Genomic DNA, 18,758 nt, shown 5'->3' with positions numbered 1-18,758 from the left:
CCAGGCTCTCTCTTGTACCTTGTTTTCCTTGCTTAATTTCTGCAGGCATCCCCAAGTCATCTGTTTCACTCATCCCTTGTCACCACAGCTGAATCACACAGGGTTTCTTCTTACTTCCTCCCTCCTCTTTCAGAGCTGTTCCTCACCTGAGTTTTCCTGTTACAGCAGGAGCTTTTTCCTTAGAGAAAGGCTGGGAGTTAGAGCCCTTTGCAGTGCCCAGTGTTTTACAGGAATTGTGCAGAGAACCTTAGCACAGTGGAACAAGATTTTCCCAGCTGGCCAGATGATCTCAGACTAAGTGTGCATGTCTCCCAAGGGGCAGTAGAACTGGAAATTAACTCCTTGGATATGATGAAAGCAGGCATGTGGCTCCATAATGAATAGTCTGTGAGTGCTGCTCAGTGTTTTACACCAGGAAGCACTGAGGCTCTTCTAAATATTTGACCCTGGTGACATACTCCAGATTCCTCCCAGTTAAATGCTCTCCTTCCCTCCCCTCCAGGCCTGAAAGCATTACATCTTTTGAATAGCCAGACAGATGCATAGCCCTGTAAAAATCTCCTTTGTATCTCCAGTAATTCTACTGATCTGCGCATTGAGTGAGAATGTAATTCTTCTTTGGAATTTACAGCTTGCATACTTTATTGTTATCAGTGATGGATGCTATTGGTGTGCCTGCTCTTTGGACACCTAGAAAGTCACCCAGCATGTGAGAAAACCCTGCTCCATAGATCTGACAGCCTAGGGGAGTGCAGCTGAACAATATCTGGAGGAGATACCTCTTGATGAGAAAGATGAGGCCATACTGAATGCTTGTCTCCTGCTGGCATGGCAGAGGAATGTGTGACCTCAGCAGCAGTGTTGCAATGAGATGTGCTCCCCTTTGCTAGAGTGGATGGGCACAGGAAACACCAGTGTCTGGTGTACAGGACTCTGCCAGTACAAACAACATTGCCTCTTCTCTCTCCAACAAGCTCTTATGTGCCAAGGGTTTGTGAAGAAGAAGGGAATATTCATGCTGTCTGTGTCCTGCTGTGTAGACAGATTTACCAAGAACATTAGGCATTTGTGGCTGCAGTGTTTGTTGCTGGTATTTGAGCTGTAGAAAGCTGTACTTAAAATTCTGGTGGTTCTTGATTCAGCTCTTGGTGACAAAGAGGATACTCTTTGTCTGTGTGTCCTTTTCCCTCCTTTTGCTGACACTAGAATACATCAGCAATTTCTGGAGGTGAAGACAAGCTGTTGAACAGAGGGAGAATGAAAAACAGTGATTCCCTCCTAGACATTTAATCCCAGCTGAAATAAGGAGGTTTAGGAGCTGGATGCTGAATGACTGCACTGATTTATCACATCTTCCACTACAATCAGTTACTGTGGTCAGGGGTGAGCTTGGATTATCCATTCATGTATGGGGGAGAGAGAAACTGAGATTAGCCAAATAGGCATAACAAGTGTTCTCCACCTCAACAGTGTAAAAGATAAAAAACAGTAAAAAACCACATGAGAGTGGGCCAGCAGGACTAAATTATTGTTGTAGGTCACTTCAAATTGGAGTGCCCTTTCCAGAGAGGGCTGCCTCACTTGTTGAGGTGCTTCCTCAGCACCCTTTCTAACTCACCTCTGGCTCACCAAAACCTCTTGTGGCTGAGGGCTGGATGAGCTTTTCTCTGGTTTCACTGTCCCTGTGAGACAAGGCTTGTTTTTGCGTGGTTTTTTTTTTTTTTTTTTTTTTTTTTTTTGGCATTGTTAGATTTTAGTTTGCGTTCAGAGAGATGATATAATCAGCCTTAACCAATTACAGAGTATATCTCATTCTCCCTGCAGCTGGAGTTGCTTGGGGTATGGCAAATAGCTGCTGCCCTCCTCCACAGGTTTGCCCAGACTTCTTGTGATGAATGTACCTGCCAGCCCAGAACATGAAATGCTGTTTTCTTCTGAGCCTGGGAGCAATCCACTTAGCTGCACGGAGAGTGAACTAAGAGAGAAGGGTGATAAAAGAAGTGGTTTGATAAGGAATTTTTTACAGGCTGTGGGGAGCTGTGCTGTGCATGGAGGTGGCTGCTGACACTCTCAGAGACACTTGGATTGAATGTCACACAGATTAATGGTGTAAGGTCCCCAGTGGCTCTCAGCAGCCAGCTCTTGCCAAGCGTGTGCATAGTGACAAAAGACTGAAAGAAGGTGGGACTTTTACTGCTCCAGCCACCCCCTGCTCCTTGAAATCTCTGCACAGCTCTCTGTGTCTGAGGACCATCCAGCTGTTCTGGCTGCAGAACCCCGCCCTGTCTGGACTAGACATCAGCATTAAATCAGGAAAAGTGTAACTGCACAACACAAGGCATATTAGGGATGTGGTTTGTGTCTTGCTGGTTCAGGAGATAACTGGATTGCTATTGCCTTGTCTGCAAAAAACATTAGATCAGTGAAAGAGAAGCCTCAGTCATGCTCTTCAGTACAGCAGAACATAAGAGGTCCGAGTTCTTCCTGACTCATCTGTAAATCTGTTTTCAAGCTATGACTGTGTGTAAAAATATTCTGAAAATCTTGAGCACAAGAATAAGGGTGACTTTTTAACTTAGGCTTCAGGACCAAAAACGTGCAACTGTTTTTTTTCCTCTGCTTTGCTGTATCTGTGTTTGAAGTCTCCTTTTTTCTCTCTCTCTGCAGGTCCTTCAGAAGCTTGGTAAAGCAGATGAAACAAAAGATGAGCAGTTTGAACAGTGTGTGCAAAACTTCAACAAACAGCTGGTAAGATAATTGTCAACATGTAATTTCACCCTGGGTTTCAGTATTAGCTTCCAGTCATCTGCTGCAATGTAATTAAAGGCCATTAATTCATTAATTTAAACAATGGCATAAGACTATTGAAGTGACCCATAACTCATAACTTCTCACTTACAAGAAATGACATTGTGACTTCCAGGGTCCCTTTCATGGAGTCAATGAGACAATCATAGAGCATGCTGAATTGGAAGGGGCCCATCAGGATCCTAAGTCCTGACCCTGTGCAGGACACCCCAGGAATCACACCATGTGCCCCAGAACATTGTCCAAATGCTTCCTGAACTCTGTCAGGCTTGGTGCTGTGAACACTTCCCTGGGGAGCCTGTCCCAGTGCCCAGATTCTCTTAGGGTGAAAAACCTTTTTTTGATACCCAACCTAAATGTCCCCTGCCTCAGCTTTATTCCTCAGTCCTGTCACTGGTCATGAGAGTGAAGAGATCAGTAAAAATAATTCTTGTTCTAGACCCGATTTTAGAAAAAGAAATAGCTCAAGCAGAGCACTTTATTCAGTTAGCAGCTGCTTTGTAATGCAATTTTTTCTGCTCTGCTGGAAGTGGAGATATAAGAGCAACGTTGTGTCCCTGAATGAGGGGATAGGTTGGGAAACAGATTAGAAATAGGAAAATAAAATGGAACAAGGAAGTTTCAGTTTCCTAAGCATAGTGTAGGGCAGAAGAGACAAAGGAAGCAAATGGTGAAAAGGGAACATCCTTCCATGGCTAAGACCTAAATCTGACTCCCTCCCCATACTTGCACAATCACTGTGTCAGGCCTGAGTCATTATTCTTCTGCGTGTCTGCCTCATCCCCAATATTTTAGCGCACAGAAATATTTTAACAGTGTAGCAATTTTTCCCCACCCTCCTACTTCCACAGCAGTAGGTTTCCATCTTCAACCGGGTGTGTTTTGTTTTACTTTTTATCTAGAGCCTTCAGCCTCCCAGAAGGGAAAACACCACTTACCTTGTGGATTTTGCTGGTGCTTTGTGTTAGGGGAAGCATTGCTTCTGTTTTGTGGCAGGAAATGTGTGTCACAGCATAGCTCAGGTGGTACTGAAGAAATCTGTTATCCTTTTGTGGCCTGATATATTTAGGACCTTTTTCTAGAGCTGTTACTGGCAGCTGCATCATGTCTGTTGAGACCCAGCAGATGTGGTTATGTGTCACAAAACCAGCTGAATAGGGATTTGCCACAGCTGAATGTAATGAAAATCCTTCAGTCTGGCTTTGACTTATGTGTAACCAGAGCTGACTGCAGATTCCTGGACACTAATGCTCGTTCTCTTGGCAGCAATAGTAGCTATTGCTCCAGAAGTTCATGCAGCAAGTCTGTAGCATGTCCAGCAATGATCTTCTCTTGCACACAACAGAATATATTTTAACTGCTTTCTGACAACATGACATTACCAGATGTGACTTTTTTTTGGTATAATTTGTAAGCAATTAAGAACTAACCTTTTTAAATTATAACTACAAAACCCCTCAAATACAGATTTCTAGATGTGACTCTCTGGGATGGCTTTTTCTATTTCCAAAGCCATGAGTTCCAGTGGTGCAGTGAGGAGCCTGTTAAAGAAGCACTGCGTCTTGTATCCCTTACATCTGATTTTTTTTTCCTGTTTTGTGGAGCAGACCATGAACTAAATTCCCCAAATAATTAATCAGAGAAGCTGGAGGCCATTCTGCATTTGCTGCTTGTGGTCTGCTGATTTTGCTTAGGCCTTCTGTTTCCCTATTACTAAAATAAATGTAGACAATGCTTGTTTTATGAGGCAAACCATGAGTGTGAGTTAGCTGGATTCTTAGGATATCCAGAGCTGAGGGCTAAGGGAATAAAAAAATTGATTATATATACACACTTCTTTATATTTTTGTATGTATAAGGTGTGTGTAGTATAGTTATCTTTGAGATTTCTATGACCTTTCATTACAAAGTCTGCTCCAGTGGGGAATTGAAGTCTGGAGGAAAGCTGACCTTTTGCTGCAGGCTTGGTGACAAACCAGCGCTGCTCTCTTGTGGAACTGGCTAGGGTGTGAGCAGGCAGTGACCTTGTTCACTGGCTGATTAGAGGCTCCTCTAACTCTAATGACTGTGTTGGACCACTTTGACATGATTCCATTGTGGTCTGTTGAGGAATGGAGTGCAGGTCTAAAAATCAATCATTTTCAACCAAAGTATTTATGATTCTTTCAAATAATGGTTGAGTGTACATAAGGGAGGGCATTACACTTCCTAACTCTCTGTCCATCAGGTTCATATAAGAGCACCACTCTGCGGTCCCTGAGTGTTATTAACTTTCTAACTCAGATTTGCTTTGTGGCAAAAGAGCTGGACACAGCCGTACAGGTGCAGGGCTTGCCTGTGTCTCCTGAAGGCTTGACAAGCAGCAGAACTGCCCCTCATTAGTCCCTCATGGAGATTTTTGGCTATTAACCTTCCCAATTGGCCATTCCCTTTCCCAGTGTCACTTGTGTTCGGTCACTGGCACAAGGATCTTTCCCAGATACTGTCCTTGCTGACCTGGGAGCAAGAGTCCTCCTGTAAAGGTGCAACTCTTGCCCTGTGCTGAAGTACTCCCTGGAGGGACAGTGTGAGGCTGGCGGCAGCTCTTACACCTGGCACTGTGTGTGCCTCTGCCTGGCAGAGCAGCTGGGTTTTGATACCCTTCATGAGCTGCCACTTGTGTGGAAGCTCTGGGCTGGTTTACAGCCTTCCACACCAAGCACGTGAGAGGGAAGCTGCTGCTGGCACAGGATGCATCCACCTCTGCCTGCAGCACACTGTGCTGGGCACAGCCCCTGCTGCAGGGCAGGCAGTGGGGACTGCACCTTGGCTCTTGCAGAGTAGGTTCCCATTACAGTTAGTAGCTCAGAGAGGGTTTCTTTCCTGGCAAGAACCCTTCACACCCAGCAGTTCCCATTTCAGCCCTATGTGGCAAAACAAGCTTAACAGCATCGCTGTAGTACCCCAGGGTGGAGCTTCCCACCAGTTGTTCACGCTCTTAACAGTTCTAAAGTTTTGCTGAGTGGGGGCTTACCTGGAGCTGTTGTTTCGGTGTTTCCCCTCCCTGTAATTATGCAGTCTGCTCTTCCAGCCCTACACTTATTTAATCTGGAAACAGGACATTACCTCCTGCCCCCTCAGATGTCAAACATCCCTGATGATAATAAAATCCTTCCCACTAGATCTGCAAAATCAGAGAGGTTATGTAAAGGGATTGCAGTCTAATATTAGGATGAAATAATTATTTTAAGAATGGGGGAAAAGGGTTTTAAGAAACCTATCTACTACCAAGAAGCATCTCTACAGAAAATCACATACTTAGCTAGGGCTTGGTTTTAAGATAAGAAAGCACAGAAAGGAATCAAGCTATTTTTTTTCTTTTTTTACAGAGCTGTAAGTAATAGGTGGTTCATTAAGTCTTTGGGAAGAGAGAGAGGTCTTCCAGCCTTCCAAGCATAGCACTTTTATTTTTAAATATCCATCTGTCCTTCATGTGTTGTGTTATAGGCTCATGGGTTTGAATTACACTGTGGTTGCAAGTGTGGCAGTATCTGCTCAAACAAGATGACACTTGTGTGTTTAAACTTCTTCATATTGAGCCATACCTCTGTAACTTCCCTCTGTACACCCTTCAACTCTTTGATAACTGGGAAGTGGATTCTTCTTTCTAATTCAAGTATGACTCTTTTCCCTACCTTTTTTACCATTTGTTTTAAGAAGCGTCTTTTAAATATGCACTCAAGAATGTTGAAATTTTCTGTTTTGTATAGTACTTTGTGAGAGTATAGCATTTGTATAGCATTGTGAGAGGTGTTTTGGAGAGAGCATGGAACAGGCTCCCCAGAGAAGCCATCCCTGGAAGTATTGGGAAAACACATAGAAGTGGCACTGGTTTAGTGGGCATGGTGATATTTAGTTAAAGTTTGGCCTTGGAGATCTTGGAAGTCTTTTCCAGCTGTAATGATTCTCTGATTTGTGCAGAATTGTGGCAGTACCTGACGGCTCACTGTAGGCCACATGAAGAAAGCAGGTGCTGCATGCATAGAGAGAAAGCAATGATCTTTAAGTTACCCCAAAGTTTTAAAAGCATTAATGCTTAAAATAATTTTTAAAAAGCCTTTGTGGCAAGGGAGCTGCTTTACTGGTAGAAAAGAAAACGTCCACAGAAATGCCAGAGAGGGAACTGGACAGGAACCACAGGTACCCAGCTCCCCTGGGACAACAGGATTCAGGACAAGACTGAACACAGGTCTCTCATTGAAAAACTTTCTGCTTGCAGATCTTACAGGCTGTAAAGTCTGTTCAGTCTCTCTGTCAGGCTCAGTATTTTTAACAGACTTAGGTAACTCCATAATGACAGAGATCAGCTGAGCTTAAACATCAGCAAGAGGTGGCTGAGACCACTCAGCCGCAGGAGGCAGAACCACATACTACTGGTGGGGATGCCTGGAGAGCACAGAAGGCTGGTTCTGCATTGCTGCAATTGCACGCTCCAGTTTTCAGCCGTGACTTGCAGGTTTTTCAGGTGATCTATCTAAAAAGTATTGGTTAGACATTCAATTGTGATACCAGTTTTCTGCTTGGAGGATGCTTTTTTCTCCATGGCTTTGGAACTGGGTATTGAGAATTGAAGAGTTCTGAGTTTGGATTGTGTCATTTGCTGATGTGGCAGGATTAGGGCAGTCATGGACACAATATTAGAAGTGGCTTCTGATTTTAATGCTACAGTTTTGAATGTTACTGCTCCAGACATTGCAGTGCCCAAGTGTGTAGTGGGCATATTCTGCCGAGGACCTTCCCTGCTGACAGTTTTTGATAGCCTCCAAATTATGAGTTCAGATTCAGTTATTCTTAAAAATGGTAGAGCTGCAGATGATAATGTATCCACTGGCGGGACTTTGCATATCTTTTGCTAAACAAGAATGCAGAAAAGAGACCAGTGCACCTCACAGCCTGCTGTCATTTTTTCTCCTTCCCAGTTTGTGCCCCATTGAGGGGGCACCACAGCATAATAAATTTTGACAGCTGAAGCCAATTCCAGAGACAGGGAGCTTACAGAACATCTTCAACAGCTGCCTAAGAGCTACTGACTTCAAAAGCAGATGTTTCCAATCAGCTCTCCCCACCACTCAGGCACCTCTTGTCTCAACTGAGCTCATGCCGAGATCCTTTGTGCTCCCAGTGCAGCTGTTCTCTCTAAGCAGAGGCTAAATCTGCCCAGCTGTTGAGGTACAGCTTTGTGAGAAATCCATCTGCTTCCAGCAGCATGGCCCAAATTGTTTTCCATGCCTCGAAAGTTCTGGATGAGTTCACATTTGTTCTTTTCCTACAGCTATCAGCAAAGGAAATGAGAGATTGGAAAAAGCTGGCCAGTTTTACAAACAAAGTCTCTTAGTCTGGGGAAGCATTGGGAGCTGACCCAAAGAGAGTACAAGAGGAAGTGAGTTATGATTACATTTGCTGCAAAAGTCCTACAAGTTCCTAAAATGCACAGCAAAAAAATACAAAAAACATGATAGCTTGAAGCTTCATGTGATCATAGGACTGGTGTGTAGCCTGTCTGCAAGACCAATTTTCTTTAATTGGAAATGCTTGAGTGCTTCTTACCTTCTCTTTAGCTGGGAGAATAACTGCTGATCCCCTTACGTTCACAGTCTGAAGGCACGAGGCTGCAGAAGGACCTCCGGACTTACTTGGCTTCTGTCAAAGGTAAGGTCTGCATGAGCAGAGGTCTGTTCCCCTCTAGTGCTTATCTCCACAGTGGGGTTTCTGCAGCCTTCCCCTCCCTGGTGTTTCCCCAGGCATGAGTTGCAGGACAGGTCAGCTCTGTCAAGGGGGAAATCTTTCAGAATCCTTTGGGACCAGCTGGGAATGGGGTTGTGCTTTGATGCCAAACACGTGGTGCTATCTTAGCAGATGGACCTTCACATGTTCTTCAAGGGAAGAAGGAACACAAAGGGCTTGATGCAACTGCACCCTTGGTTCCTTTCTCCCTCTGCTTACCTTTGATCTCTGTGTCATCAAGGGTCAGACATTTAGTAAGGAAGAGCTCAGCATCTATTGTAATGCTCCTGTGCTTCCATTCCTCTGGGTAAGGGTTAAACTGTGAGGAACACATATTTTCTTCTTTGTCTGAACAGTTCCCTCTTCTTTCCTAGCTATGCACGAGGCCTCCAAGAAGCTGACAGAGTGTTTGCAGGAAGTTTATGAACCAGATTGGCCTGGGAGAGATGACACAAATAAAATAGCAGAGGTAAGACTTTGTCCTGGATGTGGGGATGTCCAGACTTGCTCTGTCAGCAGAGATGAGCTTTGGAAGCTATGTCTGGGCACCACATTTCTTCAGGCATATGACTTTGCAGAAGAATTGGAGATTAACTCAACACTGTGAAGAAAGGAAGGCTGAAAGGATGTGGCCTGTATTTTTGTAGGAAATTGTTGCCAGATGCTTGTACATTGCACAGAACCATACACTTATGCCCAGAAGCTGTTTGTTCCCCCCAGAGTGGCTAAATGGGGACAGAGGATTCCAAAAGAGACTCAGTAGGGCCAGCTTGGGTGTACTGCTTATGCTCTGTGCAAGAAAAAAGGGCAGATAAAACTATGGCTAAAACAGTCAGAGCAGCCAATTGTGTAGTAATGGCAGTACCACCAGCTGCCTTGTTTGAGTTGCTCCCTTGTTTGGCTGAGCCATGTGTCACCCAAACTGCTGCTGCTCTCATCCCTTGGCGAGGTGATGCCTGTGCAGTGTGCCCAGGCGTTTTCTGTGGAGCTCAGGGCACAGCCTGTCTTTTGGCAGCCTGGATCCCCTTGGCCTGTGCCTGGGGTGGGTCCAGCTGGAGGCAGCACCCTCTGCTCTCTGTCTCAGCTGTTCTGCTGAGCAGCAGCTGTGCCAGTTCAGCTCTGTGGATTCATTTGCCATGAGGCTGCAGGAGAAGTGGTGAAGGAGTAGACAGGAGAACAGGAGGAAGATTCTTTCCTTCTCCCTCTTTCCCCTGGAGAAAATCTCACCTGAAATATCATCTGTATCTTGCCCAGGAAAGAATGACTTCAAAGCAGATAATTCAAACAAAATCTGAAGTTTCCAGGTCAATTTTTTTCATTAACATAGAAACTTTGCATTAGGAAGTGCTGTTGCAGTAAATAATGGAGTTGCATTTCAGTTGGTTTGACTTCATAGTCTCTGTTGGCCTTGTTTTTTCCTGGGCCACTGTGATGCCTCCTGAGAGATTGACCCTTCAGAGAATTTGAGCCAGAGAGATCAAAGGGGACATGAATCCTGAGAGTTAACTGTAACACCCTTTGGGTCTGCAGGAATATTTCCAGCTTTACACCTTCCCCTTTAATTCCTTGTTTATATTTTGCTTGTGAAAAGATAGATGAGAGAGATGAGTTATTCCTGCCAAATAGAAAGCATGAAGTGGGAATTTTTCCTGAATGTTTCAGCTAAAACCCTTTGTTAAGTGGAAAAAAAGGAGAGGGGTAATTTTCACCTAATCCAAGGTGTTGATAGGAAATTACAGGTGCCTGAGATAAGGTCAAGGATAAAGTGGGCACAACTCAGGGCGCAAGCCTTGTCCTTCATTGGGCTGTGGAGGTATGAGGGCTGAAGACTGCCAGTGTAGCTTTCTGTTGTTCGTGATTGTCCAGAAAGCTGTATTGTAATAAAAACCAGAAAATGGTGCCTTGTGATGTCAGGTGTTCCTTTTTGTAGCTGCTGGGAGAAGGAGGCAAAACCAGCCTGACAATCACATTCCATTGTACAGACTTGAGCTTAACATTGCAGGGGAGAGATAGGGGTTAAAAGGCATTTTGTCCTTAGAGAGGTCACCTGAATTAGCAGCATCAGGCTTCCTCATTTCTGCCAACATCTCTGTTATCATTAGTTTTCCAAAGAATTTACTGTTTCTTAAGAGCTCTGAATGCCCAAGATTGTTTGCTGTAACACTCACAGAGAAAAAGAGAAATGTGGAGCCCTGTGTTCTTAATAGTTAACTCATTACTTTGCTTTTCCAGAACAATGATCTCCTATGGACGGATTTCCATCAGAAGCTGGTGGATCAAGCACTTCTGACCATGGATACATACCTTGGCCAATTTCCAGATATTAAAGTAAGATTCTCTTTGAACTGATTGATTTAGAGAGTCACAGCAGATAAAAGCTCTGAAGATCAATTTCTTATATCCCCATCTGCTTTAGGAGAATGTGTGCTGTGCTTCTCCAAGGTCTTATTTGAAAGCAGCCAAGATCTCTGCAGCTCTGGGTTAATTGAAAATGTCTTGTTCTATTTTTGGGCCTAAAGTAAGAGTGAAGAATCCAGGGGAAAGATGTTGAAGAGAAAATATAAGTGTGAAATGGATGGATTAATTAAATTCCCTATTGCATCAGAGTGCAGGGGTGCAGCAGCAGCTCAGAAGGTCTCAATCTCTCTTTTTGGTCCTTTTGTCTTATAACTTCCTTGTAAGTAGAGAACATTGACAAAGCAGTTAGTGGCAAATGTACTTTATGAATAGAAGCTGGTATGGAAGGCAGATTTCTGTGAATCCTTGAGGTCCTGCTATGTGTGGAATCAAATTTTTTCAGGGAAGGGAGAATACTGGATTAGTGTCTTTTTGGAAGAGATTGTATCCAGGGGCCTGGATTTGAATGCAGGCCTGTGACCTTCCCTTCCCCCACAGTTATCTCCTCTCTATTTGTTTCAAGGTTATTCAGGAAATGTCTTCACCTTATGGAAGCACTGGTAATGATCTCAGCATATGGGAAGTATTAGCCTGGCCACTTCCCAGTGAAAGCAGCCCTTTCCCCAAAACGTCTCTTAAAATGTTTGTCAATATTTATTGCTTCAGGAGGATTGTGCTGTATCACATGGGGGCAGGTCACAGGCTTGTGAAATGAGCCCTGAACAGCAGTGACCTTGTCCCCTGGGACTCCCTGTTTTTGCTTCATTTTCCAGCCTCTTCTGCCCCTGGAAGTCTGGACTGGGGAAGGGCTGTGGCTTTCCACCCACTGAAGGCTGTAGGGCTGATCTCTCTGGGGTGTGATGCCATGTGCCTCAGTCAGAAATGCAACCTGTGCTGCTTCTTCAGCAGGATGGCTTACTTTGGGCTTGCTGTAGATTTAGACTTTGGCACTGCTTTGGTCCAACTCACATTTTACCAGTTATTGAACATTGCCATGTCTGTACAGAAGTATAGCTAGGCCTCACATAAGGAATAGAGTTCTTGGGATTTGCAGGCCAAAAAAGCTCCAATCTTATGTCACTTACAGAATATTTGAGTTGGTTTTTGTTGTTGAGTTATTTGTTTTCTGGCTGTTGTTTCCCACAAAACGAAATTTTCAGATTCTCCTGGACTTCTGGCCTTACTCTGGTAAAATAAATTGATTACTGGAGAGAAGAGGATTTTAATTCTGTTGTAAAAAGACCTGTTTTTATTAATGGCCCAGTAATTAGAATGCGTGATGAGTTAGATCATGCACACATTATTTTTTTGTTACAGTCTAACATGTTCTCAGTGTGTCTTTACTTGAGAGGCTGTAAAAATTCCATTGGATTTTTTGGACTTGAAAAGGGATCCACAGCAGGAATGTGAAAACAGAGCATGCCTTTAGTAAGGAATTTTTGTGTGTTAAAGAAAATAATTGGATATTCACCCTTGAACAAGGCCTCTCCATCTTCTCTAACTTGAAAAATGGGAATGCAAAAAGTACTTTAAACTTTATAGGTCAGTGTCTGTACTTCTTGGAGTAGGACTCTTCTTGCATAATATTTATGAGTGAGTTTTTGGTTGGTTTTGCACAATGTGCAGTAATAGTACAGATCTCTGCAGTGAGGCCAGAGAAGATAAAGTACAGCCCAAGTTCTGAATAGCTGTGGAATTGGGGATTTTCTGTTTTGCATTAAAACTGGTGCTCTACTAGCTGTAACACCAAACATATGTAAAGAAGAGTGTGGAGGGCAAAAGTTTTTTGTGATGGCTTGGGTTGGTTTGTTTGTTTGTTTTAAGGAGGCTCAAATTAAGATGGATTTGTTGCAAAGTAGTAAAGTCTGCTGGAGTTCAGCTGTTGTATTTGGGTGACATTGGGTACTTGCAGCTGTTCTGGAGTCATACAAGGGAGCCCTGAGCCTTTCAGGACTGGACTAAATCCTACTAGTGCCATCACTGGCAGTCGTGTGCTCAGTGGTTACTCCAGGAGGGTTCACACCCTGTGTATCTGTACCTTGCAGCATTTCTGTGTACTCCAGTGGAAACATGGGGCTGGGAAAACATAGAAGTTTGGGAGCTGCATAAACATGGAGGAGTGACTTTGTTTGAAAGATGGGTGACATTGAATCAAACTCCCTGGTGGGGTAGCACAAACACCTGAAATGGCTGTCTCTCCCAGGCTGACGTGGGGGCAAAATGGTATCTCTTAAATCCCAGATGGGGCCGTGTTTCCTCTGGTGTGTTTGTAAGATGCATTAACTTGCATCTCAGATTGCTGTGCAGCCCCCTCCAATACCTTGTATCCTGGCAGGCAGTGTGGTGTTTGGGAGGTGTCTTCTAGTGCCCTTGACTGTGGGGTGGCTCAGCTTCTTTATGAGTGAGCTGAGCATTCAGAGGAGAGTTTGGGTGTGCACATGGCTGAGGTCCTGCAGATCTGCTGTGCCTCTCCTGGAGCTGCAGCAGCGTTTGCTGGAAGAGCAGAGGAGCCTGTGGGAGATGTGTGAGCTGCTCCAGCTGCTCTGGCAGGGATCAGCCCTGAGCGTGGTTTTGCAGCGTATCTGCAGGAGCCTGGCGAGAGGAAACCACAGCTCCCTGCCAAGGCAGGAGAGAAGGGGATTCTGCTTTTGTGAGTAAATCCCAGCACTGATTCCTCATTCTGCACAATGTCCCTGGGTTTTGTGGTTAATTAGAAATCCTCCTGGCTCTTTGCCACGCCTTTTCTCTCTTATCTAGCCTGTCACTGGACTGCTGATTACTGATGCTGGTCCAGGTTCTCTGATCTAGGGGGGAAGTGTTATGGTAAGGCTGGGAAGGTGTGTGCTCCAACCCAGATAGTCTGAGGTGTTTGCAGACAGTGTGGGAGGCAGGGGTTTGAGGGGATGGATAGTTCCTAAAATGGGGAAACCCAGTAGGCCAGAGCCTCAATGAAGTGCAATTCTGCTGAAAGGGAGAGTGTTAGGCTCCTCAGTTCAAGAAGGCTAACACAGGCATGACTGTCCTGGATTCTCAGCCATGGATTTGTCAGGACTCCATTCCTGAATCTGCATATGCTACACAGCTCCCTTCTTGTATTTGTTTTGGCTTCAGTTGTTGTGTGTTGGTGACCCAGTGCTGCTGGTTTTCCCTTGCACTTCACTTGCTTTAATGCTGGTGACAGCAGACCTCTGCCTGTGGCTGCAGTCACTACTGCCTGTGGCTGCAGTCATTACTGCCTGCAGCTTCTGTCACGGGGTCCAAAAGGCTGTCCATGGCATATCCTGAGCATGTGGATGAGTGATTTTGCTGTGTTGGCAGCAGAAATGCCTTCTTTTGTTGAACTTAAATCTCTCAGGCTTCCACACAAACTAGTGAGCTGGTTAGTTAGAGACTGGCTGCAGCCCTCAGGAAGCCCTGAAAATAATGAAGGCTATAGGATGCAGGCACATTGTGGAGCTTAGGAAGCAGTGAAGCTAAAGTTCTGAAAGCACATGAGGTGCTTTCTGAGGTGCTCCCTCCGAAATGGTGCTTGCCACAGGTGGCTCCCAGGGCCTCCTCTCTGGGCATGCTGTATGAACAGTGTGGGGTGTTCTGGAGGTTGGGAGGGTTTTTTTCCTGGGAGGTTTTGCAGTTTTGGCTGCTGGGGAAGATTGGTGTGACTCTTTTCTCTGTCTCTCTAGTCTCGTATCGCAAAGCGAGGAAGGAAGCTTGTGGATTACGACAGTGCCAGACACCACTTTGAAGCTCTGCAAACTGCGAAGAAGAAGGATGAAACCAAAATCGCAAAGGTAAAGCAATCAGGAGGACATGCAGCATTCCTTTCTTTTTGGGAGGTCTGCATTTGCCAGCTGAGCAGCTTTAAGTTCATCTGTATCTCTTGTGTTTTCATAGAATTCATTCATATTGGAAAGGACCTTTAAGATCATTGAGGTGTTTTAAACTGGTCAGGTTTTGCTAGGTATTTCCTGCTCATTTGTTTAGTTTTCCTGGAAGGCAGGATGAGTCTGTTAGGTTGGTTCAGACCCACCATCATCAGGCTGCATGTCTTGGTGGCCACATGCTTGGGCATGGGTTTCATTACATGAACAGGACCAGTAACCTCTGGGAGAAAAGCCTGTGTGCCCCTTGGGGAAGCAAAATCCTGCAGTGCTTCAGAAAAATGTTTCAGTTTGTCTGCTTCTTTGGGACTCTGTCCGCACTCTAGAGCAGTGGTAAGAATGTTGTTTTGTTTCAACCAACTTGAAGTTGGTTGTGTTTGTGAAGACCTCTGATATCCTAGGACAGAGACCCTTAGGAGTGTGAATTACAAGTATACAGATGGAAATGCACTCTATGTACACTTGATGAATGTATTCTATTATCTGTTGGTTGCAATTGCTGGATCATAAATATGACTGAAAGTGTAAAAATAAGAGTTTTTTCATGTCAGGTTTCTTTCCTGCCTCTGAATAGCTTGCCCAATATTCAAGTGAAGGATTTTATTTTTAATGATATTTATTTTAATTAAAAATTAAGTTTACATTTTTTAATGTAGCAGAAGAAAGGTAATAGTAATTTTGTCCTAGAGTAGGTGCATGGATGAATACTGTCCCTAAAATGAGCTATGAATTCCTCTTGTACCCTAAGTGTTTTTGAACCCATATGCTTCCCTTCACAGGACTCTTCTTGACACAACAGAATAGTCCAGGGCTGGGGAGACATCTTTTATTCTCTTCATGGTAAATTGTGACTTTTCAGGATAGAAGAAGTACAGGAAAGAAAGACCTTGGATATGTATCTTTTAACCAGGCTGATAAGAGTTGTAATCTTTGCTTAGGGTTATTTCTGGTAGGGGAGAATATGAGCTATGTAAGAGATGCTGGTGTTTTTCCTGAATAGAAAAAAATGAAGATGCATTTCTACCCCGAGTGAAAGATGTGTGTTTAGTGACCACATACTTCTGTTGTTAAGCTACAAGTCATCAGTCATCTACAGTGCACTGTGTGCACTGTGATTAACCTTGGCAGACAAAAGGGGAGAGAGATTGATGGGCCAAGTGTCATTGCATCATTTATGTGGCGCAAAGCAAGTCTTGATTCTGTATGCAAGGCATGAGGCCCAGCTGGTTGTGCCTTCAGTTCAAAGCAGTAATTCATTGTGTTTGGGGTAGGAGCAGAATTACCCTGGGGCATGTTATTTTATTGGTGCATGCCAGTGGGATCTTTGCTGCAGTGGAAATGGTTTTTGTAGGAATTTATCTACTCAGGTTGGTACCTGATGCTCTGCAGCAGAGGTTGGCTGCCTTTATCACTGCTGCACTCACTGTTGCCCCAAATGTTCAGCTAAGATGATACAACAGGTATGGAAAAAATGCAGTTTGAAGGGTGAAATATTGAAAGTTATGAGTTGGTGCTCTAGTCATGATTTAGCCTGTGAAAGGGTCTCTCAGTGCCTGATCAAACTGTTCTTTTTAGCCAAAGTGTGCACTGGGTCATACCTTTCCACCCTCTGTAGTTTAGGCCATAAGCTTACACACATATGTCACATATGTGACATTGCACTGTCCTGATCCTGCAAAGATGGGAGCAGCAAGTCCCAGGGATGTGTATGTATGGCCTTCCCAAGTGGGCAGTTCTCACTGCCCAGCCTGGCATCTGGCATTTGCAGTCACGCAGCTCTGCAGGGCTGTGGGCAGCAGCCAGGGCTCAGTGTGCACTCAGCTGCTGGAGGTAGTTCACCTCTCTGTTTCTGTGTCTGGAGTTTCGCTCCTGTGACCTTTGAAGTAGGGTTGTTCCAGTGTAAATTACTTTGGAACGTGATGACAGACCCCTAGGAAAGAGAAATCATGTTTCTGACACAGGATACAAGTGGGAACTGACTCGATAAAGGTTTAATGGTATAGTAACAGAAGAAACAACAGTGCAAATACTTTTTGGCACTGTGTGGTCTCTTTTGTTCTTCTCTAATATATGGATGTTCTTTTCCCACCCAGGACCCCTGCCACTTATTGCTAAACTTACACCCTGCTATTAAAATAAATCACTGAGGACTTTCAGCTGTTGCATGCAAATAATTATGGTGGTTAATTAATCCTGACCTCTCTTTAAGGAGCTCCGACTTCACAGCCATGCCTTGGAGTAAGGTTGTCTATGTGCTAGGTCACTAACAACTGTATCTGTTGCTCTTACAGCTGCCTGGCTGGTCTGCAGTATCCAGCCCACACGGGAACATTAATTACTGCTAAACTTGGCATGCTTCAAAGGATTCATAACTGATCAGTCCTGGGATGTTTGTTTTTTTCTCTCGCCTTGGTGATACTGGTTTGGCCCAGCCTCTAAATACACTCTCTGTTGTGATTTTAATTTTTTAATCCTAAAAGGTATATGTTTGTGTCTCTCTTGTTCTCTGTTTATTTTTTTTCTTTTTTTTCCCACTCAAACATGCTCCCTCCCCCAGCCTGTTTCGCTGCTTGAGAAAGCTGCGCCTCAGTGGTGTCAAGGGAAGCTACAAGCTCACCTCGTTGCACAAACTAATCTGCTCCGAAATCAGGTGACTGCTGATCTACCTGGCTCTAACCCTGCATGCGCTATTTTGGGCTCTAGATTGTACCATGCAAGTAATCTCTAGGCAACGTTCACTCTAGTCCTCTCTGATAAGTGTGTCCTTGATGCTCCTTAGCCACAGTGAGCACATGGAAGTTGCTGGCCAGTGAATGAATCTGTGCATGCCCAATTGATTTCTAGTCAGGTGTGTTAATACTGGATGGTTGTTTTCTCCTCCTGAAATGGGATGAAGAAAGGCTGTGAAATAATTTGGAGGCAGAGGGTGATGTAGTACACAGTTCTTCCAATTACTTCTTCCATTTTGCTCTAAGAGAAGCAGTCTGTTTTTATTGTTGCTGTTTCAAAAAAAAGAAAAAAAGGAAATGCTGAAAAATTGGCCTATGGATTCATGTCATTGAGTAAAGCCAAAAAAAAAAAAAAGCCATTGTGATTTCTGTGGCGGCTGAGTTAGAATGCAACATTCTCCTGTGGTATTCCCAAATGACCACTGTCCTGGCTGTTGTGGTTTAAAAGAGCCATTTTTAGATACAATTTCAATCTGCACAGGAGAAGAGATGGGCCCAGATCAGGCAATTTGTATCCTCTATGACATATTTGAACAGGCTGAGATCAAGGTGGTGTCATCTGACAGAACATGGGTTATAGCATATTGAGAGACATGAGCAGCTCAGAGGAACTTGAGGGAATAAAAACTTCAATCTTACTTGCATAAAGTGTGACTTTTTGATGAAATCTTGATCAGTATTTCTGTTACACCTTAAGGGATAAGAGGGAGTTTTCAGAAGACAGTCAGTGAGAAGAAAATGCTTTCAATGAGCAAGGGATAATAAATCCTTACCCAGACTGGGAAAGCACCAGTTACCTGCTCACAAGTTTCTGGTGAGCTCATTTGTTCTCATTCCAATGCTCCTATGTCTTCGCATTCCTTGTCAAGGAATGAACTGCAGTTCAGAAACGCCTCTCACCTTATGAAGGCCCTGGGTTTTTTCCAGTCACTTTATGACTTTGGATCTGGGAAGAGACTCCATTACCACCACATCAGTAAAGCTTGGGGAAAGAACAGCTGTTAGCAGCCCTGCTTAAGATGCAGAGCAAAGGAAGGAAATACGTATTCATTCTTGATTGAAGGGAGAAGGACACATGGCAGGTTGCCAGGGGCTTTTCCTGTACCTCTGCTGTCCCAGCTGGGAACTACCTGCACAGTTGTGGTTCTTGGCTGGTCTGTTTGACTGGTGTTTTTTCTGGAGG

The 18,758-nt window shown here is 44.3% G+C and overlaps 1 protein-coding gene across 19 annotated transcripts in view; it reads left to right on the top strand.

Annotated features, from left to right (window-relative positions):
- The window catches only part of BIN1 (bridging integrator 1), an 88,142-nt gene that overhangs the window by 35,509 nt on the left and 33,875 nt on the right, over positions 1-18,758 (top strand). For 11 of the 19 annotated variants that reach the window (XM_021526159.4, XM_021526155.4, XM_085584220.1 and 8 more), the window contains exons 2-7: positions 2,668-2,748; positions 8,442-8,496; positions 8,946-9,040; positions 10,804-10,899; positions 14,649-14,756; positions 17,404-17,496. In XM_021526159.4, the coding sequence (XP_021381834.3) occupies positions 2,668-2,748; positions 8,442-8,496; positions 8,946-9,040; positions 10,804-10,899; positions 14,649-14,756; positions 17,404-17,496 (528 nt within the window). The remainder of the gene's footprint in view (positions 1-2,667; positions 2,749-8,441; positions 8,497-8,945; positions 9,041-10,803; positions 10,900-14,648; positions 14,757-17,403; positions 17,497-18,758) is intronic. The other 8 variants (XM_021526166.4, XM_021526162.4, XM_085584228.1 and 5 more) reach the window with 1 other exon arrangement.

This window comes from Lonchura striata, chromosome 7 (genome assembly GCF_050655825.1).
Source record: "Lonchura striata isolate lonStrDom1 chromosome 7, ASM5065582v1, whole genome shotgun sequence".
Taxonomy (NCBI): Eukaryota; Metazoa; Chordata; class Aves; order Passeriformes; family Estrildidae; genus Lonchura; species Lonchura striata.
This window is presented reverse-complemented; position numbering and strand designations above follow the sequence as displayed.